Here is a 24690-nt window from a genome sequence, read left to right as displayed (position 1 = left end):
CATTAACAGCATCTTTGAGGGTCAGACTCCGAAATTTGAATAGTCTCTTCCATAGTTCCACCAGTATATCCGATGTTTGAACTTTGGGATTTCAATGTGTCCTCCCATCAAGATTTGACTTTGACAGAAGTACTGAAGGTCTTATGGATCCAGGGTTCGGCAAGCTACCATCGTGGCTACTAGCAGGCGATAAGATTGATATTCAGGCCTGTTAGTACTACTTACTCTACGGCTTTAGGTAGAGCAACTCTTGCTTTGGCTAGTGCTTTTTAAACCAAGGAATTCAACTTAACTTGGAGCTACGATTCGTACTCGGACTCGGACTCGAATTCGTACTGCTGAGGACTCGGATAGTTCTGCCTTCAATGTGGGTTTAGCGCTCCCGTGGTTCTAAATATGTTAACACCTTTCTAATGTTATGAGCGACACTAAACATGAAAAGAGTACAAATATGCCTGAAAGTTTCACAAGATTGAACTAGTTTGAAATGAGAGTCTACTTAGGTATACAGACATCTTGAACCATGCAATATATCATTGAACATCAATGGCGCTTCTGTCTCGCAGAAAGACATGAAGGGGATAGGGCTGCACCGGGACTCCGCTTCCGAGTCTTGGCTGCGGCCAAAACATCGAACGGCGTCCAAATCTGCTTACATCTTCTCTCTCGTCATTTCCACGTTCCCTAACTTACCGTTGAAAGGCTGTTCTTCAAAAGTCGCTGGTAATAGCCCAGTGACCTGTTGCGGCCATGTTCCAGGTGCGCTCCCCTTCCTCCGCAATCTCCTCTATTCCGCCGTTCTGGGGTCTGGGGTTCGCATGACCACGCACCACTCCCACGAATGTTATGCTAATGCTCTACACAGCGCCTCCGCGACGCCATCGACTCGCGCATCGCAGAGGAACAGGCCCGCCAGAAAACTGCCCAGGAGAACCTTTCTCGATCCAACTCAAATCGTCGTCCTCCGGCCAGCCGTCGCCCGCCACGTACTCCGACAAGTGGCACCCCCGTTCGCGGCCCCGACCCGAAAGAGTTTGAGGCGGAGTTCGCCATTGGGGATGACGATGAGTCAAGCCGGGTTACCACGCCCCGTGTAGAGACCCCGGAGTCCGGTGCGAAAGAGTCTCCTGACACCACGGAAGCCGCCGACCGCAAGGAGACCGATGCATCGACATCCACTACTGAGCCTGCGGCTGATGCGCCGGAGAAAGAGAAGGGAAAGGGGAAGGAGAAAGACGCATCTGCACCTGCTACTTCAGGAGAATCGGGTGAAGCGGCACCGCAAGAGCTTCCCTCAGATGTCAAGGCAAGATTAAGGAGGCTTGATAAATTGGAGTCACGGTATCATGGTACGATGCAGACCTTCGGAATAGATCCCTTCCGCACGGTGGAACTCGAATAGCAAGGCTGACATGGCTTCTCTTCCAGAGCTTCTCAAAGCATACCGAACGGCGCACTCGCGCGTACTCTCAATCGAACCCTTCGAAGCTGCCCTTCGCGAGAACACACCGCTCACCTCTATTGGCGAACCTAAGGCTTTCACGGAGTACTTGAATCAGATGTCGCTCAAGAGTGATATGGTTCTAGAGGAACTCAAGCGTGTAACGACCGAGCGAGACGACTTCAAGAAAAAGGCGGACGAAGCTCAAAAATCCGCAAAGGATGCACTGGACGAGGTTACTGGCCTGAAGAAGCAAGCGGAGGCAAAGCAGACAACTCCGCCTGACGAGAAGAAGGACGCCAGTGAGGAATTCTTCTCATTTGATAATGAGGTTCCGCGACTGGAGGGTGAATTGAAGGAAAAGCAAGACGAGGTCGACAGCCTGACTTCCGAAGTTGAAAAGCTCAAGCGTGACTTGTCAGTCACGCGAGAGTCGACAGAAGGTATGGCTCAGAACTTGGAAACTGCTACGCGGGAGTTAGTCGAGCTGCGTGACGCCAAGGACAAGCTGGAGGGCGAACTGGACAACTTGCGTACCGCCCACGGCACGGAACTCGCCCAATCGAAAGCTTTGTCTGAGAAAACCACAAGCGACCTCGAAGCTGCTACTATATCTCTCGACCAGGTCAAGGAGGAGCTCGCGACAAAGAACAAAGAGATCGAGAAGTTGCGCACCCAGCTTGATGAAGCTGAGAAGGACAGCTCGGGCTCCCAGGCTGCTGAACAGCTCGAAAAGATCACCAAGGAAAGGGAAGCTAGTGAGCAGAAGATGGGTGTCCTTCAAACTCTTGTAGACAATCTTCGATCCCAGCTGAGAGACGCCGAGTCTTCCTTGACAGACCTGAAGGCCGAGGTCAGTCAGAAAGCTGAACGCTCGACCCAGCTTCAAAAGCTGGTTGACTTTGTGGATGAGGGTCTGAAAGGCAACGATGCCTGGAAGGCCGCCAAAGAGTCTGTGTCTGCAGGACACACCGCCGATTTTGACACCATTCGCAACAGCATAGCCCCTGCACCGACCCCTGCGGGTAAGGAGCCTGAGCCTATTGTTACTATCCCCGATGATGATGCGCAATCTACTGCAGGTGGAAATACAGGGGCGAGCACGGGCGGTGGCAAGAAGAAGAACAAGAAAAAGAAGAAGGGTGGCAAGGCTGCTGAAGACCCAGTGAAGCCAGCTGAACCAACTCCCGCGGAACAGCCCGCAAAGAAAGAGGAGTCTGCAGCAGATTCAGTTCCTGCTGCGGAAGTGAGCGAATTGAAACAGAGAATCGATTCGCTGACTCAACAGTTGTCTGAGAAGGAGTCAGCAATTGATAGGTTGAGCGCAAAGCTGAAGGGCGAAGAGGACCTAAAGGAAGAGATTGAGTCTCTGCGAGAGGATCTTGTCAATGTCGGACAAGAGCACGTGGAGTCAAAAGATAAGATCAAGGTGCTATCTGCTGAGAAGTCTGCGCTCGAAGAGACCATTAGCAGACTGGAGAAGGAGCTTGTTGACCTTCGAACGAGCACTGAATCAAGCAGTGCCGACTCGGAGAAGACACATAACTCTCTCAAGGAGGAATTCGAGGGACTCAAGGTACGAGCGGCCACTCTGGAGACGGACCTCTCCGCTGCACAGCAATTGGCCACTACGCGATTCAAGGACCTCACGGACCTTCGTGAAACCCTTCAAAGGATCCAGCCCGAGCTGCGGAACTTACGGGCTGAATCCTCAGAGCTCAAGTCATTGAAGGATACGCTCGCCGCTAAGAATAGTGAATTGAGAACTCTGGAGACTAAGCACGAGGATTTGCGAGCGGAGCTGAAGTCTTCCAAGGGCAAAATCTCAGAACGAGACTCGGAAATCAGTACTCTGAACAAGAAGATCCGACAGGAGACCGATAGTCGGTTGAAGGCTGAGGAAAACCTCAGCGTTGCGCAATCCAATCTACGAGCGGCCGAGGCTCGGAAGCAAGATGCTATCAATGCCAAAGAAAAATGAGCAGTGACCTCAACAAGGCCCAGGATGGGCTCAAGAACTCCCGCGCTAAGATCCGCGACCTAGAAGAACAGATCTCCCAGTTGAACAAAGACCTGTCTAGCCTCCGAGAGGAGATGCAGCTCAAGACCGCGCAGCATGCCAGCGCCCAGAGTTTGATGAACAACATGCGGGACCAGACCGCTGAGATGGCGATGCAGATGAAGGAAGCGCGGGAGAAGTGTGACAGCTTAGAGGAGGAGCTCGCCGATGCGCATCGTCTCCTCAGCGAACGCACTCGTGAAGGAGAGACCATGCGCCGTCTGCTGAATGATATCGAGGGTCGGGCCGAGGCCAAGGTCCGAGATTTTAAAGAGCGCATGGAGGCAGCGGTTGAAGAGCGGGATCGTGCCGAGGATGAGGCTAGCACTCAAGCTCGTCGCCGAGCTCGAGAAGTAGAAGATCTCAAGGCGAAAGTGCGCGAGGCAGAACGAGCATTGCGCACCGCCGAAGAGGACAAAGAAGATCTGGAACGTTCCCAGAAGGATTGGCGCCGCCGTCGTGATGAGTTGGAGGCGCTTTCGGAACGATCGACTCAAGAGCTCACCGAGGTTCGGGAGGCCATGTCCATTCTGCGTGAGCAACTCGATGGGAGCGAGAAACAGGTCCGTGACCTTGAAAAGGAGAAGGCCGAGCTTCGTCGCTCCGTGGAAGAGACCAACAACCGGCTCGAGAAACTGCGCCGGTCCCACAAAACACTCGGCGAAGATGTCCGTCTGCGTGGGCTGGATGTTTCTGGCCGCCAGTCTTCGCGTTCATCTATGGACTCTGGTTCCCGCCGTGGTCCTGTTTCGCCTTCTCCCCAAGACCGGAGTGGATCCCGTCCGGGTGAGGCTCCTTCGGCCGGAGGAGCTAGTACTCAGTCCATTGACTACATGTACTTGAAGAACGTCTTGCTTCAATTCATGGAGCAAAGAGACAAGAACTACCAAAAGCAGCTTATCCCCGTGTTGGGCATGCTGCTTCATTTCGACAGGTTCGTCCCCCTCGTAATACAGGACAACACGTCAATGCTAACTGGAACAGAAACGACGAGCAGAAGTGGATGTCGGCCATTATGTCTTCTAAGTAATGAAACTACCACAGAATTCTTTGGTCCAGTGGGGCCGGTTTGGTAACTTTCTATTCTTTTTATTGCATGTATATTATCGGAGTGGCTATACTATCTATTGCAAGCTCGTTGTAAAGAGATTACGTGTCATTTATAAATTCTATGATGCTTTGTGTACAAGAGATAGTAAGCCACATGGAGATCGAAGCATTGAATCATTTACCTAGGTAATTATACACTCGCTGACCGACCAAGTCGGCACGTGACTACAGATTAGTCCATTGTGGCCTCACCGTTTTAGGCTGCACGGAAACAGATCTGCCGCTATTGTCCGCCTTCATTTACGGAAATACCGGGGCGGAGTATAGTTGGTCCGGCAAAGAGACTCATCCACCCGGGTCCGCGCCTGTCTGAATAATCTCGCTTACCTACTCAATCTCCAAAACACTCATACAACTCGATTTAGATCGCGAAATTACCATTTTGGGAGGCAAGGGTAGTGATTCTAAATCATTGCCTTGTACTACAGGTGCTCTAGACACCTTCCTCATTTCCATGCAACCTGTCCTGGCTCCAGGACACCATCTCACCATGCAATCTTCTGCTCAGGTATGTACCATATCGGGTCCATTCATCACTGGATTTGTCATCATACGGGGTATGCGGATCGTGATAGACATGAGCAGATTCGTTTCTCATGATCTTGACGCGTCGCCAAACACTGTTTCCCTTTCCGCGTGTGCCGGCCGGCTGGTGGCGTGATTTCGGTGCTAACTCGTATCGATAGGACCACGCTGACCAGGGTAAGAGAAACTACCCCAGACGCACCGTAGTAATGTTCTCGCGTCGCAACTCTTTATGAACTCGTCGCATGCGTCACTTGTTTAATTCCCCAATCCTTGTCGCCTCTTGAAACGGGGGAAAGCGCATTTGCCATCTTTGTGGCGCGTTGACGAGCTCCTACTAACATTGAGTCATAGTCCTCCATGACCAACTGCTTGCTGCGCAGCAGCACATGCAGCGCCCGCAAGGCAATGCGGTGCCTCAGCACCATTTAGGCGCCAACGCAACTAGCCCTCGTGACCAGCCTAACATCGACCCTGCTATCTCTGGCGCGGCCTCTATGCTGAGTGCTCCCCCGCATACCCCAACCCAGCCCCAGCAGGCTTCGCCTGAAGCTGAAAGTGCCAAGTCATACGGCAAGCGCGAACTCTCGACTTCCAAGCGCGCCGCGCAGAATCGTGCTGCTCAAGTAAGTCTCTCTTCTCTTCCAGGGTGTTTCGTCGATGGCCTTGCTAAACCTCCCACCCCTAGCGTGCATTCCGTCAGCGTAAGGAGACATACATCCGCAAGCTCGAAGATGAGAACCGCAGTATTCAAGAGTTGCGAGACAATAATGCTAAACTTCTGAATGAGAATTACTCTCTCCGTGATCACATTATCACTTTGCAGTCTCGCCTTATGGATGCGCAAGCTGAGATTCCTGACCTGCCCCCTAACATTGACTTGAACCACCGCCATGACATCAACATGGGCAATATGCCCCCGACTGCCACGGCTCAGCCAACCCAACATGCTGCCTCGATGAACGAGGACCTGAACTCCTTGAACCGAATCGCCGTTGCGGGGCTAGACGGTTTCCAGCAGAACAAGCGAGGCCGAAGCGACGAGAACCAAGCGGCCGGAGGCATAGCGAAGCAGGACGGGACCGTCCCACATGGTCTCCCGATAGCTTAAGTTCCCCACAGTCCTATCTAGCAGTCGATTTTGATTCCCTGCCCTAACCTTTCTTGCCGCTGTACGGATATCCCCTTCGATTTCGTGGGCTTTAAAGGCTCTATTAACGATCTATCCATCTGTCTTGACCTCTGCTTTGAGCTTTGCTATTTTCCCTTGCCTGTTAGTGATGGAGTGCGGCGCGTTCTGATGTTCTGGCGGCTCTATGTTTTGGGTTCCTTTTCTATATCTTATCCAAGAGGAACCGGCGTCTTCGGTACGAAATAACCTCCGTCTCGATGTTTCATACAATAGTTTAGTCTTCGAATTCGGACTCATCAATTGTAATCTTGGTGTTATGGTTCCAGGCTTCCGTTCCAACTCGCCTGTTCTATGAAGAGTGGCGCATCGTGCCCCTGTGGATCGAAGAGATCATCCAAGCGCTCCTCTTTCCAGGATGCGGTCTTACAAGGTTTTTTTTGCTTTCAAAAGCCTGTCTGCTGTTCACTTCTGCGACTGGGCTTATGGAAGCAGTGTTGAAGAAAATTGATCCAACTATACAGACCCTGCCTATACGCCATACCACTACCTGCAAGAATGGGATATGCTGGCAGCTTGCTCATGTGTCCAAGGTCTCGGTGTTACGCGTAAGAACCCCGAAGCTGCGAGAAAATCGTCTCTGACGCCTTGTCCAAGTGCTGGGATGTTTTGAATCACCTGAATAATGGAATTCTGGAGCCCCTCTGCCCGACTAGCAGCTCAGCAGCGGTGGTTCGACGCCCGTTCGCGGCAGATCCACATCCCCCTCCTTTGCATATCTGATGCGGAAGTCTCCCTCGGTTCCATGGTCTTGTGATTGCGGACGGCATACTCAGGATCTCAGTTCGACCCTTCGAAGGTCTCGAGGTCTTTGAACTGCGTTTGCATCTGTCGTCACCCGTCTCATTATCAATCAGCAATGCCCATTGTCCGTAGTCATCGGAGTTGGATAGCAATGTTGCGTCCGCGGGTCACTTAGCAGCACGTCAGAGCTGAAGACTGAGTAACGGAAGCTGAATATCAGAAGGAGGCATTCTCCCGACGACCACGGAATCAAAGCTATTGCTTGTGGTCATGATGCGGGGTATCGATGTTTTATGGGATGGATGTTTAGTTAGGGGGACTTGATTACAATTCGGGGTTAAATGTATGAAAGCTAGAAGATGCGTGATCTACCCATCTACAGGAACGAATGGATCTGCGATTTGAATTCGCAGGTCACGGCCAGCAAGGGGCTGTCCCCGCGGATTTTCGCATTTCCCCGGAGTTTGACTTCCCGCCCAGTCTAGAGCTCGATTCACCGGCACCCGATTCATATTTCCTCTTCTTCGATGGGCTAGACATTGGCATGGGCTAGGCAGGTCATTTACTTTCGGTGAACGCTCTGAGAGGCGCTCTTATGCGATCGAGCGTGGGGCTTGCATCCTAAAGCCACTCTAGAAGATCCGGGTTGCCCTCGTAGGGACGTGTAGTCCGCCGTTTGCCCGACCGGCCAGGTCCATCCTACTTAAGGACTGCCTCGGGTTTCTATATCGAAAGTTTTTCCTGAGCAGATCCAATGCCTGCCTAGGCGGGTTGGATCAGCCAGAATCACACTAAGAGTTTATAATTATTGTGGACGGTTTCGGCGATTCCGAGCTCCGAGGCCATGCATATCCCTTGAATTACCCACGCTGCTACCAGTTCGATGGGGTTCAGGAACGAGGCCACAGAGCAAGTTTTTGTGAAAACGGACGGGGTTGTGGGTCAAGGCCCGTGCTGTAACACGAGGACGGGGTGCATCCCGTGCTGGTCCGAGTTCAGGGGTAAGAGGTTGGGTAGATGTTCTGCCACCAACAGAGCGATGTCTACACTAAAGCCCGCAGGAGTGTCTGCCAGTGTCTGCCAGTGTCTGCCGGTGTCTTGGGTCTCCAGGGTTGCCACTTGACCTAAACACCGTCACTTACCGGTACTAGTCCTTATTAGTTCGTGCTAAGTATAAGGAGCCGAATCCTGCCCCTCTCCTCATAAGCAGCCTAGAGGGTTTTATTGTACCCCGGATATCAACCTTGGAATCGAGCGCATGCATTTGTAATCCTCATATGTCAGGATGAAGACTGGCATTGAAGTAGAAGGGGCTTTAAGGATCCTGTGCGGGATACGGTGCTCCTGTGGCCTATGACAAATAGAACCCTTGCCGCAGCATGACAGGGTTTTGACAGCAGATGCCATTGGGCCCAGCTATTGTTCTGAGCCTCATGGGAAGAATCCGTAACCAGTGGCGAACGCCCAGCCGTTCCAAGGAAACCGTGGGCAGCTGCCCGTTGCAGGTTAGCGCACGGCCAGAACGAAAAAGTAAAAAAAAAAAAAGTTAAACGACACCGGTAGTCCGGGGATTTCTTCGCCCCGCGATGCCTTTGGTACCTTGAATTTTTCTCGATATCCTGGAAGTCCTGGACCCGGGGATTCCTTTCCTGAGCAGTCGCCGGATTAGAAAAAAAAAAATACTGGAGAAATTGGAGAATCGGGATCTCTATCGTCACTGAACCCGCCTCCTTTGCGCCTTGACAGCCACCTCGACCCGCTCCAATTCGCCCGAAACCACAACTCTCCTTGCAGGTTTCCTTCTCTCCCTCGACTCGGTACAGCTCGACCTGTATGGCTTGACCTCTTGCACAACACCCCCGAGGTCCCAAGTCTCGTCCGCCAACTCCAAGAGTTACATCCGAACCACCGCGATTCCGTGCGGAGGCAACATTACGACATTACGTGACTTGTGAGCCACTGGAAGTCGGTCGGGCGACGCAGCATAGAACCCCCCCCGGATACAGCAGCTTCTCAGACGCGCTGCGAGTGCTCCTCGCGATTGCGGTCGTCGGAATCCGCCTTCGAGGACACTGTCGGAACTCAACTTCGCCGCATGATTTACCGAGAGTAGGGCGCCGACGATGGCGGTGAATTGGAATTATTGAGGTCTACAGCTATTCAACCACGCCCTCTTTCCCCGAGCGGCCGCTGTCCACTTCGTCTTCTTGCCAGGGATACAGTCTGTGCGGTCGAAGGAGGGCTGCATCCTGACCTGGTTCAGATGGACGGCTTGTCGCAGCCGCCCGATGGGCTCATCGGAGGCTACCACGGCCATAGTTTCACCATGCGCATTCTCATGATTGTTTTCTCCTCGATCGCGTTATACAATGCGCTTGAGCTGTTCATTCTCTTGTTCTTGACTTTCCAACACTACCATGGGCTTTACTTTTGGACCATGCTGCTTTCCGTCGTCCTGGGCGTGATCCCGCACACTATCGGCTACCTCCTCGAATTGTTCTCATTGGCCCCGCTGTGGCTGGGTTTGGTCCTTTCGACCATTGGCTTCTACTTCATGGTCCCTGGTCAGTCGTTCGTGCTTTATTCACGACTGCATATGGTCGTCCAGAATCAGCAGGTGCTGCGGTTTGTTCTGTGGCTTATCATTGTGGATTCAATCCTCCTTCTCATCCCTACTACCGTACTTACATTTTCCACGGCTTATGTCCAGACCGTCCCCATCATTCGAGGGTATAATGTCATTGAGCGCCTGCAGCTAGCCTGGTTCTGCGCACAGGAGTTTTTCATCTCGGGAATCTATATTTACGAGACGGTGAATCTGCTCAAGATGATGCCGGACAAGGATCGCCGACGGTCAAAAATCATGTACCAGCTCTTGGTTATCAATGCGGTCATCATCCTCCTTGACGTGGCCTTACTAGCCGTGGAGTACACTGGGTTTTATGCACTGCAGACTACCTTGAAGGCGATGGTTTATAGCATCAAGCTGAAGCTCGAGTTTGCGGTGCTTGGAAAACTCGTTTCGCTGGTGCAAACACATCGGTCCCAGCCAACCTCCGACGAAACCGATCAGTACCCCCAATTCGTGGATCCAACTCAATTGACTTCCGATGTCACCCATGCCGCTCCTCGGGAAGAATCTCGCGTTCCTAGAGGAATGATGCCATGGCAAAGCATCTCCATGGAAAGCCTGCCATCAGCGGAGCGACGCGCCAGACTATCCACCCGCTCTCGGGTATCCAGTGATAGCACCCACCCATCGTGAGAATGGCGGCGATCATCTGTGTCACATTCCGTTCCTCGGTACTATACGATACCGTCATGAGTCCAAGCAGATGGACCTCTGAACAACAAGCCGCTCCTGGCTATAGCGACCCAGAAGGCGTCACGCTTCCCTGGCATACATGATGATCCGCCGACCGTGCTCTTTCACGAGTCATTCGGCGTCATTGCAGATGTACAGGCTGTGCTAGGTGGCACTGGCCCATACCCACGAACGCGTTTAGGGCTATGTTATCTGCGGTCATCCCGCTATATATCTGGCTGTACATTCTTGTACTGTTACCTTCTCCACGTGTTATATCACTTTGGGACCAGTGCTACTGGTCAACTTGTGTAAATCTACTCAAGATACTTAATCCAACATACATTGATACTACCATTCATATTCTGATGTGCTGTATTTTGTTCCATATAAATGATCTTTCTGCCAGATGTAGATAGTACGTAATAGTTCGCACCTGGAGCCATATCAGGCTGACGACTCATCTAGCGGCCAACCCAAAGTGGAACTGCCTTAGACGGCTTATATTACCTTCCTTAGCCTTGGTTGTTTTACCAATATCTCCTCTTGTCCATTTCTGTTCTCTTACTCTTGCCCTCACTTCTAAAACAACGCACAGATCCACAGGAACTCAACCCATTATATACCAGTTTTCAATACCCATGTCGCTCACTGAAACTCCTCTGCACCGATGGGGAATCTCAAACCAGGAGGGGACCGAGGAGGCCAAGCCCAATAATCAACCAATGTCTCGACGTCTTTGCGGTATAACCCTCTAACGCTTGAGAAACCAGTCAGGTCTAAGCCTGTCGTAAAAGCATCTGCCTGATTGCAACGTGCGTGTAGACTATGCCATATCTCTGCAGACTACTGCTTTGGGGAGTGCAAAGAGACCACAGAATGAGATCCCATTGTTGACTTGGGTACCGTGCTGCTCAGCGGGTACCGAGGCGTCATACCCCATTGGCTTCGTCGGCTGCGGGATTGCGATGAGAGCTTCTTATCTTGCCGATCGGCAACGGCCGCTGGTCTTCAGTAACGCTTTAAATGGGATCGTTCCTCCATATGGCGGATTGCACGATGAAGTTCAGAGAGCGACTGGCACTGGAGCTACTATGCAGTCTACAGACAGCCAGCAAGAATTCATCCCGCGAGTCCGCCAGGTGCTGGACAAATACGAGTCGCGACTGAGCGAGATCAATCACAAAGTAAACTACATCCTTCCACAGATCTGTCAAGGTATTCCCGGACTTATGGAACTCTGCAGATCTGGTCCAACCCGGAGCTCGCTTACGAGGAACACGCTGCCCACGACGCCATTTGCGACTTCTTCGGCTCTCTAGCTGCAGATGGATACCACGTCACGCGCCACGCATACGGCGTCAACACAGCCTTGGAGGTGAATTACACCAAAGCCAGAGGAGGCCGCGTCGTAGCGTTCAACGCGGAGTACGATGCGCTGCCGGGCATCGGGCATGCCTGCGGCCACAATCTCATTGCGACGAGCTCGATCGCCGCGTTCCTCGCGACGTGCGAAGCGATGAGCGCGAAATATTCAGACGAGACGGGTTTCTCGGCGCGATTACTGGGGACTCCGGCCGAAGAGGGCGGGGGCGGGAAACTGCGCCTTATTGACGCGGGGGCGTACAAGGGCGTGAATGCGTGCTTCATGGTCCATCCGTTCCCGGTTCTAGCGGGCAATCCGGGATTGTTGAGCTCCAGTCGCTGTACTGGCCAATACCTCGCGAACCATAAGGTCGAGGTTACTTTCACGGGGAAGCCGGCACATGCTTCGGCGGCGCCGTGGGAGGGCGTGAATGCTTTGGATGCGGTTGTTTCGGCGTACGTGAACATCTCGATGCTGAGACAGCAGATATTGCCTACGCAGAAGATTCACGGGGTTGTGCTCCGGGGCGGGGAGCGTCCGAATGTGATCCCGGCTTCGACAACCCTTGCCTACTATGTTCGATCCGAGACCGTGAAAACGCTGAAGCCATTGACGGAGAAAGTGCTGAAATGCTTTGAGGCAGCGGCTACGGCTACTGGGTGTACAATGGAATATAAATGGTATGGACCTGGCGAAGCCATTACGGATTGCGATGAGGCTGACTCTTTCCCGAGGGAACCGTCTTATACGGATATGAAAGCGAACGCGCCCATATGCGAAAGCTACACGTCTGCCATGAACGCGATGGGATACACGACGATTCTCGATGCGGTGGGACAGGAGGGTGGGCTTAGTGGAGGATCTACTGACATGGGTAGGTGACATGTGTTTTCCCGATCTGGGGCACAATGGCTAATGCTAGCGCCAGGCAATGTCTCCTATGAAGTCCCTGGCTTCCACGGCGGCTTCTATATTCCGGCTGATGGAGTCAACCACACGCCGCAGTTCACCGCGGGAGCTGGATCTGAGGAAGGATTCCGACGCAGTCTGTGCTGTGCAGCGGGGATGGCTGTCGTGGGTTGCCGAGCGTTGGCAGATGCTGATTTTGCTTCGGCTATCAAAATAGAATTTGAGAGGGAAAGAGTAGATTCACAACCAATAAAGTTTTGGATTAAACGTGTCGAATGCCTCTGAAGTGGCTGATTGGCTGACTCGGCAAATTTAAACGTTGCCGACGCAGGCGAGGCCAGAGGGCCTTCGACACTATCGCGGTGCTCTGACTTTCCAGAGGCCCTCTGAGTGGTGAACTTCTAATTAAACTCCACAATCCCATCATGAGTACGGAAGCTAGTGCCTTTCCGTGATCGCCAGGTCTGGCTGCTCTGGGTTCTACTCTGCCGAAGGTTGCTGCCGAGCACACCTCTTATAACCAATTGGATGATTCCGCTGCTTCCCCAGAGTCAAGTGGGCCTCCAACTCCAGGAATTTATGTTCTATTTCCCCATTCTCTGGGGTGCGGGGAAATAAAGCTATGCTTGTCACTAGCAGAATGAAATACCCTGGTTGGGGCCCTCGTTATCTCCTGCCCTCTAGTGGATGTATCATCCCCACTGCGGAACATGCCCGGTTCCCATAGTCGTAGGTTCAAGCGGCTCCCTGGAGGTCTAGATTCGAGTTGCCGCCAAAACAGAGCAATTCTACTCTTAACGCTTTGCCGGAAACTTGTATAGATTATGTGCGGGGTTGATACTTCCGGGCTGATAAAAGCCCGGGGTCTGGTATCTCAAATCGGGAACCCCCAGAGCTGTCCAACTTTAAGTCTTCGCCTCGGTTTCAAATTTGCTTTTTCCTTTTACCAAAATGATCGGCGAAAATGATATTAAACACGACGTGGTACCTCAAAGCCGTAATCTCGACATTGGGGAGATGCTCGCCGTAGAGTTGACCCCAGAAGAGGAACGAAAGGTGCTCCGGAAGCTGGATTTTATGTAAGTACAGGAACCTTCACCTGGGCATGGTGAAGGCGTGCTAATTTCGGTATAGTTTGATCCCTTTGATGGGATGTGCATACTTTCTCCAATTCTTGGATAAGCTGGCCTTGAGTCAAAGTACCCTGTTCAACCTGCGCCAGGATCTTGTATTCCCCCGACTTCCAAGATGGATGACATTATCTGACGTGTTCTAGAATATGCATGGCTCTGAATACTCCTGGGCCTCTGCGATATTCTACTTTGGCTACTTCTTCTGGAGTTGGCCAAGCTCCTACGTGATAGTGCGCCTTCCCATTGGAAAGTACCTATCGGTCTCGGTGTAAGCTTTGAAATGGTTCCCCTTCATGCTTTGACTGATCGTATAGGTTCTTATGGGGCGGTATTCTGATGTGCCATGCTGCGTGTACAAACTTCGCTGGGCTGATGGTCGCTCGGTTCTTCCTTGGAGTTGGCGAGGCAGCTATTGCCCCGGGCTTCACTCTGTTGACCGGTATGTTCTACAAAAGAGAGGAGCAGCCACTTAGGTACGGTCATAGCCAAACTGCTTTCTGAATACCATCTTACATATTCAGACAATCCGCGTGGTTCTTCGGCAACTGCATCGCCGTTCTGGTCGGAGGGCTGATTGCATATGGCATTGGCAGTATTAGCACAGGGGCCATCGAACACTGGAAATTGTTGTTTTTGATACTCGGTGCGATTACCTCCACGTACGGCATCGTCCTGTTCCTGCTTCTACCAGACTCTCCCGCCAAAGCGGTATTCCTCAAGCCAAGCGAACGTACGATCACTATCAAGCGGACTTTGCAGAACAAGACAGGTGTCATGGATAACGGGGTTTTCAAGTGGTCCCAAGTCAGAGAAGCATCGATCGACCCACAAGTCTGGCTTCTGGTCTTGAATTCCTTTGCTTCAAATTTGTGCAATGGAGGAATAACGAGCGTGAGCAACTCGGAGGTTCTCTATCGCGCTGGTAGCCTGTTGACTGATCCCTAGTTTACGTCGATCATCACGGCCGGTTTCGGGTTCACAGATCTCAAAGCCCTCCTCATGCAAATGCCCCAAGGCGCTGCCCAGATCGTGTTCTTGCTTATCACATCCTTGGCAGCCACTTTCGTCCCGTCTTGTCGGATTCTTGGAATGATCTTGAACACAATCGTCTCCGTCGTTGGAATGCTCTTGATCTGGAAGTTGAACCCAGCGGAGCAAGTTGGCCGGATGGTCGGATTGACCTTGGGCGTTGTTTATGCGATCAATCTCCCGATCTCACTCAGCATCGTGACATCTAACGTTGCTGGGTTCTCCAAAAAGAGTGTCACAAGCGCATTACTGTTTATTGCCTATTGTGTGGGGAACATCGTTGGTCCACAGTTCTTTCTCGCGTCAGAGGAACCTTCCTATCCGGTGAGTCTTTCAGCGTGACGATGGCTTTCCTGTTCTAATATGTGTAGACTGGGATAACAGCAGCGATGTCGGGGCTTGTGCTGAGCATTTTCTTCCTGCTTTGCTTGTACGTCTATTATACGTGGGAGAACCGACGCCGAGACAAGCTATACGGGTCTCCGGCGGACATGACAGTCGGGGCCGAGCTACGAGAGGAATTATCGAACAAGACAGACAGGCAGATCGAAAGTTTTCGGTATTTGCTGTGACTGGCCCTGGATGATTGTGTGACATGTTTCATATTGCAGGAGAATCCCTGGCTACATTGGTGTAGGCAAATCCCAGTCAGATTCAACGACACTAAGAACAAAACAATATAACATTCAATTATGCCATTCTTCCTGGACTATTTGCTCTTTCTTCCAGGCATCCAGCTTCTTTGCAAGACTGTAAGGGCAACCGAGCGCCGACTTGGGGGTAGTAGCCTTCGAACGTTGTCGCGCAACCGAGTATGAGCATGGTACATATTCCTGAGGTCTCTCGAAATCCTCCAGTCAGCTGCATGTTTTCAGAATGTATCTCTGCCCGGATCCAACTGGATCGCATGTCGCGAGGGGCTGAAGTCGGTCTATTTGTATCGTCCCATCTAGAAACCTACTGATGAATTTAGGCCATAGTTAAAGAAGACGACTGGACCGGAATCCAGGACGTATCGAATCGTTGAAGACAATAGAATCGACCAAATGTTCGAGCGCCCTGTTCGTCATACCAGTCATACCACTGGAATATAGACTTTCCCTCTTGTTAATCAGTATCAGATCCACGCAAAGTGGTTGCGAATCATGAGAAAGCGGCCGCATTGTGTGTGGACGGACCAAAACTCTCTGACACTCTATTAGCAGTCCAGGATGAAAATGGAGAAAGAGACCTGTCCCTTGCTTGGTCGAGGAGTAACAGGGCATCTCAATTTTGCCTTTTATCTCGCGCGGGCTCGGTTGATAAGAGCAAACCCTCGATCCTGCGACCAGCCACGACCATTATTCTTTGATGTTCCCCTTATCATCCGATTATCTCGTTGTACTGCCGCAGTACGGTGCCCTCTGTCTCGGGCGTGTCTGACCAAGCAGGTATTCGTCCACTATATTTCCAAAAACACACACCGTGCATAACGAATGCGAGGGCTTTCTGATGCATGTTTTGCCAATCCCTGTGTCCGAAGATTTTCCTGGCTTACACCATGAATCCAATTGGATGGGGAATATCCGGGGATTCTGTTGGCCTCACAGGGGATGGATGATAAAGGGAGGAGATGTGGTGGTCGAACTCTGCAATAGATGGAGTTTGCGGAACGATTAGTCGCTAGTGATGATGGCCAAATGATCTGGGCTGCAGTAACTCAAACATTGCGATCTGTGCACCGGCAGCCTTTCCGTTCTGAGGTTGAAGAAGGGCTCGTATTTGATAGATGTGGGTGAAATCGGGCATGGAAGTATCCATTAGTTATCCGTGGAAGCGGGTCCTACTGGCGCAAACTGGGGCTGTTGGCAATGAGCGACCGCGACCGCGACGGAACTGGAGATGATCAGATTGAATTTGAATCGACGAAGGCAATCTGAGAATCCATGAAGTTTGGTAGCTCGCCAGGCAAAGTCTGGATGGAACCATAACCTCATCTACCGCCATGTAGGTCCTGTCGGGAATGGTTGCGCGAGTGTTATGGTTGTGTGGCATGTTGGGTGATAGGACTTGGAACGTCCGGGATACCTTGAGTACTTCGCAGCGCTTCGTAGACCATCGAGTGCATTCTACCGTCATCACGAATATGACGTGGACGGTGATTAACTCTTCGTTACGGCTGGCACCGCGGAAATATATCAACGGCGTGGCGAATTTTTCTTGGTGGTGGAGTATCCACTATGACTTCACGGCCCTGAGCAGTGGTCTCCCACTGGCCATGAGGGATACTTAAATATTCTGACAAAACGTGGCGCCTAAGGTAGACTACGAATCGCGTCTCCTATGTCGTGGCGTATGATTGGCTGTTCCAGAGCCCCAGGGCTACTGGCATTTCGGTCGAGAAGGATTGGCGATATGATGTCATGGATGATGCTCCGTGCCTTTCTGCACCACCGAATCATCAAGCATATACACAACCACAATAGAATTACGCTGTGGCATGATGAAAGGTCCACATTTGATCCAAAATGGAATGCATGTACGCTTATCTATGATTCTACTGTCGTCACCAGGCGGAAACTACATGACCAAAACACGTGCGCTTTTACTGCCGGAACGTTTCTTCCGTAGAGCCTCGAAAGCAAATTCAAAAGAAAGCAGCGAGTAGAATATAGAACAAAGCCGAGTGTCAACTGGCACAAGGGATATCTGTTTCAGGCCTGTACCAACTGCGAGGCAAACATGAAGTTTCAGCAGTTCAGATCCTTTCGAGAAGCGGGTCTCCAGTTGTGCGACAGCCGGCCAATCAGAGTGCAGAATGACCGATCAATGCCGTATTCCGAGGGCGCCCCACTCTGCAGAATCGCGAAACGGGGCTCACCGCCCGAATACCAAGATTCCCGCTTGAACCCGCTTGGAGGTGCCCCTCCACAGGGCTAAACGCCTGACACTCCACCTTTTCTTTCTCTCCAGATCGTTCCATTCTGTCGGTTCGGTTACTCTCCCTCGCTCAGCCACTCCCGGGATGCTTTAGTGATCGGTATCTCACGGCGTGTACTCCATGCCCTTTGGGACCCACCTCTATTTTCGTGGCTTTTCCAGTCCCTATGATACCCACACGGTGCCTCGTGTAATATAAGCCTCTCATACCCGCATCGACCGAAATGCTGGTTGAAATTGTCGTTTCGTTTTCAGATCCCAGCACCTGAATCGGAGAGACCCGAGTCACGAGAATCAAGGGAACCGCCTGGATCAAATCCCCTACTTCGAGCACGCTGCGCCCGTGGGGGCTGTGATCGCCATACACGATAACTAGAGACTCAAACCTTGCCAACATGTCGAAGGAGTCGACCTCTCGTCCGGATCCTATCCGGAAAAGATCCGGGAGTGATACAACCGCTGGCCGAAACACAATGTCAATGGCGGACACGGCTCAAGGAAATGAGACCAGAGACCGGTCACAGTCAGTGACTGCGGAAACAGCAAGGCCTTCAATTCCTCCAAGTACTGGGTTCGATTCTACCGATAGAGTGTTCCCGATTCGCTCAGTCGTTTCAGTTGCCCCAGCGCCTGCCTCAGGTGCCCAATCCTGGGGCGCAACATCGCCGGTCCGTGAAGGTGCTCGGCAATATCCGATCATCGATTCGAGAACATGGGATGAAATGCAGGCCCGCGCCCGATCTCCAGCAGCCTCACCACCATCGAGCACAGAGCCAACTGCCCCCACCGCCACGGCACGCCATGAGACCCACACAACCCACGAAGAGACAGATCTAGCCGCCCACTCTATGGCAACCCAGGTCGTTCAAAACCCAGAGGAATATATTGAGGAGGAAAGAGATGGCGATAAGGCTTCAATATCAAGCTCCACCCCTCATGCATCGGTTCAACGAATACACCCTGAGGACCCGTATAGTAATATGACAACTCGATTCACCCATAAAGTGACCGAGGATGGCCATGTTGTAATCACAGGTCGAGACGGTGAATTCCAGTATTGTGAAGATGAGCCAATCCGCATTCCCGGCGCCATTCAGAGCTTTGGTGTGATGTTAGCACTCCGAGAAGAAATGCCAAATCAGCTCGTGGTCCGCATTGTCAGCGAAAACGCCCATGATATAATGGGGTATACGCCACGGGACCTGTTCAACCTTGAAAACTTCTGCGACATATTAAAGGAAGATCAAGCTGACAACTTATTGGATCATGTCGATTTTGTGCGCGACGACGCATATGACCCGACGGTTGACGGCCCTGATGTTTTTGTTCTTGTTATTCCCACCCCATCAGGCGAGGACCGCCGTTTCTGGTGTGCGGCACATGTCAGCCCTTCCCAGAAAGACCTTATCATCTGTGAGCTAGAGCTAGAAGAAGATGAAAAGAACCCCTTAAATGTGGAAGGTAGAGCCACCCCAGCCACCCCCGCGGACACACTAGGTGCTGTTCCAACTGCGGAACAGTTTGCAGCAAGCATGATCAATATCAGCCAGCCTCTCCGGGTCCTCCGCAACGCACGGCGAAGGAAAGGCGAGGCCGCTGCAATGGAGGTCTTTAGCATCTTGAGCCAAATACAGGAGCAACTAGGCCGCGCCAATGATCTCGATACGCTGCTGAATACTGCGACTGGGCTGGTAAAAGAGCTGACTGGGTTTCACCGAGTCTTAATCTATCAATTCGATAGCAGCTGGAATGGGCTGGTGGTTGCCGAGCTCATGAACCCGGATGCCTCGATTGACATCTTTAAAGGGCTGCATTTTCCCGCATCGGACATACCGGCCCAAGCTCGTGAGCTGTACAAGATTAATAAGGTGCGCATCTTGTACGATCGCGATCGTCAAACATCTCGACTCGTTTGCAGGACGCTGGACGATCTGGAGACCCCTCTTGACATGACCCACGCATTCCTTCGCGCCATGTCGCCGGTCCATGTGAAATACCTCGCCAACATGGAAGTCCGCGCCTCGATGTCTATTAGCATCAACGCCTTCAATGATTTGTGGGGTTTGATATCGTGCCACACTTACGGTGATGCGGGGATGCGAGTTTCATTCCCGGTGAGGAAAATGTGTCGCCTGCTTGGAGACACTGTGTCTCGGAACATCGAGCGCCTGTCGTACGCAAATCGCCTCCAAGCGCGGAAACTAATCAACACCGTGCCAACGGAGGCCAACCCTTCCGGGTACATCATTGCTTCTACAGACGATTTGCTTCAACTCTTCAACGCAGACTACGGTGCTTTGTCCATCCGGGATGAAACCAAAATTCTCGGAAACGGCTCCAACACGCAAGAGGTCCTGGCTTTGCTGGAGTTCATCCGTATGCGGCAGCTTAACTCGGTCCTTGCGTCCCATGATATTATCAAAGATTTCCCGGACTTTCGGTATGACCCGGGACTGAAAGCCATATCTGGGCTGCTCTATGTTCCCTTGTCAACTGGTGGCAATGACTTCATTGTTTTCTTCCGCAAAGGTCACCTGACAGAAATCAGCTGGGCGGGTAATCCGTACGAAATTAAGAAGCAAAAGGAGACTGCTGGTTATCTGGAACCTCGGCAAAGCTTTACTACATGGAGGGAAAGTGTGCTCAGCCAATCGCGGGAATGGTCAGAGACAGATGTCGAGACCGCTGCAGTCCTGTGTCTTGTGTACGGTAAATTCATCAAGGTCTGGCGACAGAAAGAGGCCGCAATGCAGAATTCTCAACTCACACGACTTCTCCTCGCCAATTCCGCGCATGAGGTCCGCACACCCCTCAATGCAATCATCAACTATCTTGAGATTGCACTAGAAGGCGCCCTGGATTCCGAAACTCGTGATAGCTTGACGAAATCTCATTCGGCTTCAAAGTCTCTCATCTATGTCATTAATGATCTCCTTGATTTGACCAATACTGAGAAAGGCAGAGAGCTCATCAAGGACGAGTCATTTGATCTCCCAGATACTTTCCATGAAGCAACTGATATGTTGTCTGGTGAGGCTAGACGCAAACAAATCTCATTCACCGTGTCCGCCCAACCTGGAATTCCGAGGAGGGTTCTTGGCGACCAGCGGCGAGTCCGGCAAGTCTTCTCTAATATCATCTCCAATGCCATCCAGCAAACCGAATCCGGTGCTGTGACGGTAGAACTGTGGCGCTCCGCGATAAAAGCACTTCCCGATCATGTTGCCGTGGAGATGATGGTTATGGACACCGGCGCTGGAATGTCTAAACAAAAACTTGAAGCCCTCTTCCATGAACTTGAGCAGGTGTCTTCCGACGATGACTACTATCCGGAGGAAAACAATAACAGTACCCCGCCAAGTAGCTCTAAGCGTGTGCTTGGCTTGGGGCTTGCTCTCGTAGCGCGGATCGTTTACAACATGCATGGTCAGCTTGGAGTCAAATCTGAAGAGGGTAAGGGCAGTCGGTTCAAAGTTCTCTTGCAGTTCCGACTCCCAGAGGGTGAACCAACTGCAACACCCGCTGAAGCGACTCTTCCTGGTCATGTTGCCGCGCCGCTGAAGCCTACGATATACGATCGGGAATTCACTTTGACACGGGGGCACCAACAAAGTCCAGATGGCCGAAGACGGAGCTCCGAGAGTCTTCGCAGTGGAAGTAGCTCTCGTAGCGCCCGAAGTCAAGCGGATCGCCTCATCAGTGCTATGCAAGAACCTGCACTTGGCTCCAGATCGGGCAGCGAAACTGGAAGCTTGAGCAAGGTCAAGCTTCCAATCAGCCCGCACGGCAGTGGAGAGGTGCCTTTGTCTGTCGGCTCGCCACCTCTGCCGCCTCCTTCCACAAGGCGACGATCCAATAGCTTCAGGGTGTCCGCTGGGCATAATCCTCATGCCAGTCTCGCCACCGTTTCGCATACACCACCGCTTTCCCTCCAGCCTACATCCGTGCCTTCCCTTCCAGGGACGACAAATGTGACAGATTCAGGTGTACCTCTCAGGTGCATTAAAGGTGTCTCAGAGGGCGAAGGCGCAACAGATGGCTGAACAGAAACAAGACCAATCCTATTTCCCACCGATGCCGTCCGGGCTCAAGGACGAATTCATGGGAACATGCCTCCACCATCGGATCTTCTACCACACCCACCTCCATCGCCCCTTCAAAGACTTCCGGGGCCCCCTTATTGAGTGTGCTTGTCGCCGAAGACGACCCTATCAATTGTAAAATCATCCAGAAGCGCCTGACAAAGCTGGGACATACCGTTGAAGTTACGATGAACGGGGAGGCTTGTGCAACTGCATTCGCGACCAAGATGGATAATTTTGATGTTATCTTAATGGACATACAAGTGAGTCTTCTACGGAGCCGGGCTCGACAGACGTACACTGACAATTGTATGCAGATGCCTATTGTTGATGGCATGGGTGCGACTCGCTCCATTCGTGATTTTGAGACGAAGGTTGGTACAGGACAGCTCTCTGACAAGGCAAAGCTCAACGATCGCGTCCCAATATTTGCTGTCTCGGCATCATTACAAGAGTCAGACAAGCAGAAATACATTGACACGGGCTTCGATGGCTGGGTCATGAAGCCCATCGACTTCAATCGTTTGAATGTTCTGTTCAATGGGTTGACAGATGCGGCCATAAGAAAAGATTCAACATACACCCCTGGCGAGTGGGAAAACGGCGGATGGTTCTGAGCACCACCCACCAAACCACACGACCTCTTCCTCTCCGACCCAAGCATATGACTGGCTAGCTATAGGCAACATTGCATCGCTCTTAACATGTTGTCCTGATTCTCAATTCTTATTCCCTACCCCCCAAAATACCCACACTTATCGACATGTTGAAAGATTATCATGCATACGACGATTTTAATCTCTCTTGTGCGATTTATTCCCCTGGCCTGTATACGATAGTTGCCCTGGTGGTTCTTTTGTTCGTTTCATTTGGTCTGATTTTTCTTTTCTTTTCTGTTTTTTCTTTTCCTTTTTGCCCGCGGGAGCGAGCATTATACACAGATACCCTTGTTCCATGTCCTCTTGGTGTGTTTTTTTGGGAGGACAATAGAGACGGGGCGTGCTTTCCCGTCCACATGTATCATACTAAAATCGACGGTCTCCGCATTCGGCGCGAGACCACGTAAAAAATCTAGTACATTTATGAAGATCCATTGGCACAGAAGGGTTACAGAATTCTTGCCATTTGAAAGATTAAAACTAGATCTTACAAGTATCGCAAAAAGGGTATCTAACGAAAAAGAAAATCCCGCCCAATGAATGTTATCGACAAATGAAAAGTGAGTATGAGGCGCCCGCTCCGAACGTTCCACGATGTTGGACCTTGAATTGGCCATAAAGAACATATATGTTCTTCGAGTTTTCCCTTTTGGTCAAGAGTGAAGAAGCTGCTTCTCAATTGTAGAGGAGGTATCCGAGGATCCGATCCTGGGCCGCGAACACCCTTCTATGCTTCCCTCGCTTGTCTGAGATTGCTGGTCACACCATGGTGCCGCATGTTCGGGAAGTGTTGTTTCCTTCAGGGCTTGGTGAAAATCGAACGTGCTCTTGGGGACAGAATCTGCGCAAGGGGTACGGCTCTCGGCGATGAAGACGGTGGGGGACTTGGTACTCGGCCTGGTGCGGGGGTGACGGTCCACCATGTCATGAATATTGTCCGAGTTCTTTTCGTATTGCGGTAAGTGACACGTGCTGGACGGGGAACTGATCAAATTGCGTAGACGAGTGAGGATCATAAATTCCAGTTTCAGCTTGATACTGTACACCACTGCCTTGAAGCTGGCGGTGAGAGAAGAGTCCATGAAGACCACAATGATCAGGGCAATGTTCAAGACGACGACAATCATATTGACGATGAGCAGGTGGATGATGACCCGTCGACCCTCCCGACCTCGCACAACCAAGACGGGCTTGAGGGCTCGGATGGATTCGCGCATGTATATAGCGCAGATGATGAGATCTTGAACGCAGAACCCGACGGCTTCGACGCAGTCGTAGACAATGCTTCCTTGGACGATATGCACATTCGCGGGTTGGACCCGGAGCTCAGAGAGTAGGGCTATCATCGGGACGTGGAACACCAGAGCACAGGTGACGATCATGCACAGCACGAAGCGCAAGATGCGTTTGTCGGTTACAACCAGATGGAGGCGGGAATACAGGACCACGGCTTGTCCGGTCACCATGGCGCACCAGCCGATTTCGTAGAAGACGGTTGCAATAAGCTCGGAGCCATAGGATATGTAGAGGAGTTGGGATGGAACCGCGAACATGACAATGCCCCATGATGCCACCTGCATGCTCCAGAAGTAAAGACCCCGGTATTCTTTGAAATAATCGAACGTTTTCAAGGCAACCTCTAGGCCATTCCACGCCCCGATGGAGAACATGGCGATTGTTTCAAAGATGCCCATATTCCTGACTATGAGCAATCCCACGTCCGGTGGTAGGGCCGTGCTAAACTGAGAGCGCATTGTGGAAGTCCCGCTGGAAAAGACATACGAAAGCCAGCAGGGATAGAAGGTCAACAGGGAAACGGGGAGAAGAAGTTTGAAAAAAAGGAAAAGACAAAAGAACAAGGAAATATCGATTCATAGATAGCTCAAAGATTGGGTTGCACCCAAGGTGTTACAATGCGGATGCGACACTTGATAGGCCATGGGGGACTGAGGGGGGTAGGAATTGCACTAATTCCCGAGGCCATCCTGGATTGAGATTGCGTCGGTAATCCTGACCCATTGGGGTGATCTATCAATCTACGGCAGGGTCAGATAGAGTTTGACATGACGTTGGATCGTGGCTATCAAAACGGCTCGGCCTCGTTATGTTGCCCTCTTGACCTTCGTACAAAGAGCAGGTCAGGGCTCGCAGATAAACTACAAAGGAGACCAGAAGAGCCAAATGACGCACCAGTCAGCATGGCTGAAGCAATAGTGGCTGA

The 24690-nt window shown here is 51.6% G+C and overlaps 8 protein-coding genes across 8 annotated transcripts; 7 read left to right on the top strand and 1 right to left on the bottom strand.

Annotated features, from left to right (window-relative positions):
• Nucleotides 1-572: 572 nt before the first annotated feature.
• On the top strand, nucleotides 573-4530 carry N7468_008771 (putative vesicle-mediated transport protein (Imh1); the record flags this gene model as incomplete). Its single annotated transcript, XM_058478067.1, has 5 exons — nucleotides 573-812; nucleotides 866-1349; nucleotides 1429-3328; nucleotides 3415-4434; nucleotides 4485-4530. 5 exons carry the CDS (start codon nucleotides 573-575, stop codon nucleotides 4528-4530), a joined length of 3690 nt encoding a protein of 1229 aa, XP_058326397.1.
• A 534-nt stretch (nucleotides 4531-5064) lies between these two features.
• Nucleotides 5065-6246, top strand: N7468_008770 (BZIP transcription factor; the record flags this gene model as incomplete). Its single annotated transcript, XM_058478066.1, has 4 exons — nucleotides 5065-5118; nucleotides 5297-5312; nucleotides 5490-5761; nucleotides 5824-6246. The coding sequence occupies 4 exons, from the start codon at nucleotides 5065-5067 to the stop codon at nucleotides 6244-6246; spliced, it is 765 nt and encodes a 254-aa protein (XP_058326396.1).
• Nucleotides 6247-9331: 3085 nt separating this feature from the next.
• Nucleotides 9332-10333, top strand: N7468_008769 (uncharacterized protein; the record flags this gene model as incomplete). Its single annotated transcript, XM_058478065.1, has 1 exon — nucleotides 9332-10333. One exon carries the CDS (start codon nucleotides 9332-9334, stop codon nucleotides 10331-10333), a length of 1002 nt encoding a protein of 333 aa, XP_058326395.1.
• A 680-nt stretch (nucleotides 10334-11013) lies between these two features.
• N7468_008768 (M20 family metallopeptidase) lies at nucleotides 11014-12932 on the top strand (the record flags this gene model as incomplete). The annotated part of the gene is made up of 4 exons (XM_058478064.1): nucleotides 11014-11116; nucleotides 11198-11559; nucleotides 11619-12612; nucleotides 12667-12932. The coding sequence occupies 4 exons, from the start codon at nucleotides 11014-11016 to the stop codon at nucleotides 12930-12932; spliced, it is 1725 nt and encodes a 574-aa protein (XP_058326394.1).
• A 666-nt stretch (nucleotides 12933-13598) lies between these two features.
• Nucleotides 13599-15381, top strand: N7468_008767 (uncharacterized protein; the record flags this gene model as incomplete). The annotated part of the gene is made up of 7 exons (XM_058478063.1): nucleotides 13599-13726; nucleotides 13782-13875; nucleotides 13924-14048; nucleotides 14095-14253; nucleotides 14302-14671; nucleotides 14726-15133; nucleotides 15181-15381. 7 exons carry the CDS (start codon nucleotides 13599-13601, stop codon nucleotides 15379-15381), a joined length of 1485 nt encoding a protein of 494 aa, XP_058326393.1.
• A 1460-nt stretch (nucleotides 15382-16841) lies between these two features.
• On the top strand, nucleotides 16842-17081 carry N7468_008766 (uncharacterized protein; the record flags this gene model as incomplete). Its single annotated transcript, XM_058478062.1, has 1 exon — nucleotides 16842-17081. The coding sequence occupies one exon, from the start codon at nucleotides 16842-16844 to the stop codon at nucleotides 17079-17081; it is 240 nt and encodes a 79-aa protein (XP_058326392.1).
• Nucleotides 17082-18123: 1042 nt separating this feature from the next.
• On the top strand, nucleotides 18124-22427 carry fphA (putative sensor histidine kinase/response regulator; the record flags this gene model as incomplete). Its single annotated transcript, XM_058478061.1, has 3 exons — nucleotides 18124-21725; nucleotides 21776-22073; nucleotides 22128-22427. The coding sequence occupies 3 exons, from the start codon at nucleotides 18124-18126 to the stop codon at nucleotides 22425-22427; spliced, it is 4200 nt and encodes a 1399-aa protein (XP_058326391.1).
• A 695-nt stretch (nucleotides 22428-23122) lies between these two features.
• N7468_008764 (uncharacterized protein) lies at nucleotides 23123-24223 on the bottom strand (the record flags this gene model as incomplete). The annotated part of the gene is made up of 1 exon (XM_058478060.1): nucleotides 23123-24223. The coding sequence occupies one exon, from the start codon at nucleotides 24221-24223 to the stop codon at nucleotides 23123-23125; it is 1101 nt and encodes a 366-aa protein (XP_058326390.1).
• Between the last annotated feature and the right edge of the window lie 467 nt (nucleotides 24224-24690).

The sequence above is a fragment of the Penicillium chermesinum genome (assembly GCF_028974085.1).
Source record: "Penicillium chermesinum strain IBT 19713 chromosome Unknown utg000007l:1.0-2695246.0:1.0-2697696.0, whole genome shotgun sequence".
NCBI classification, from domain to species: Eukaryota; Fungi; Ascomycota; class Eurotiomycetes; order Eurotiales; family Aspergillaceae; genus Penicillium; species Penicillium chermesinum.
This window is presented reverse-complemented; position numbering and strand designations above follow the sequence as displayed.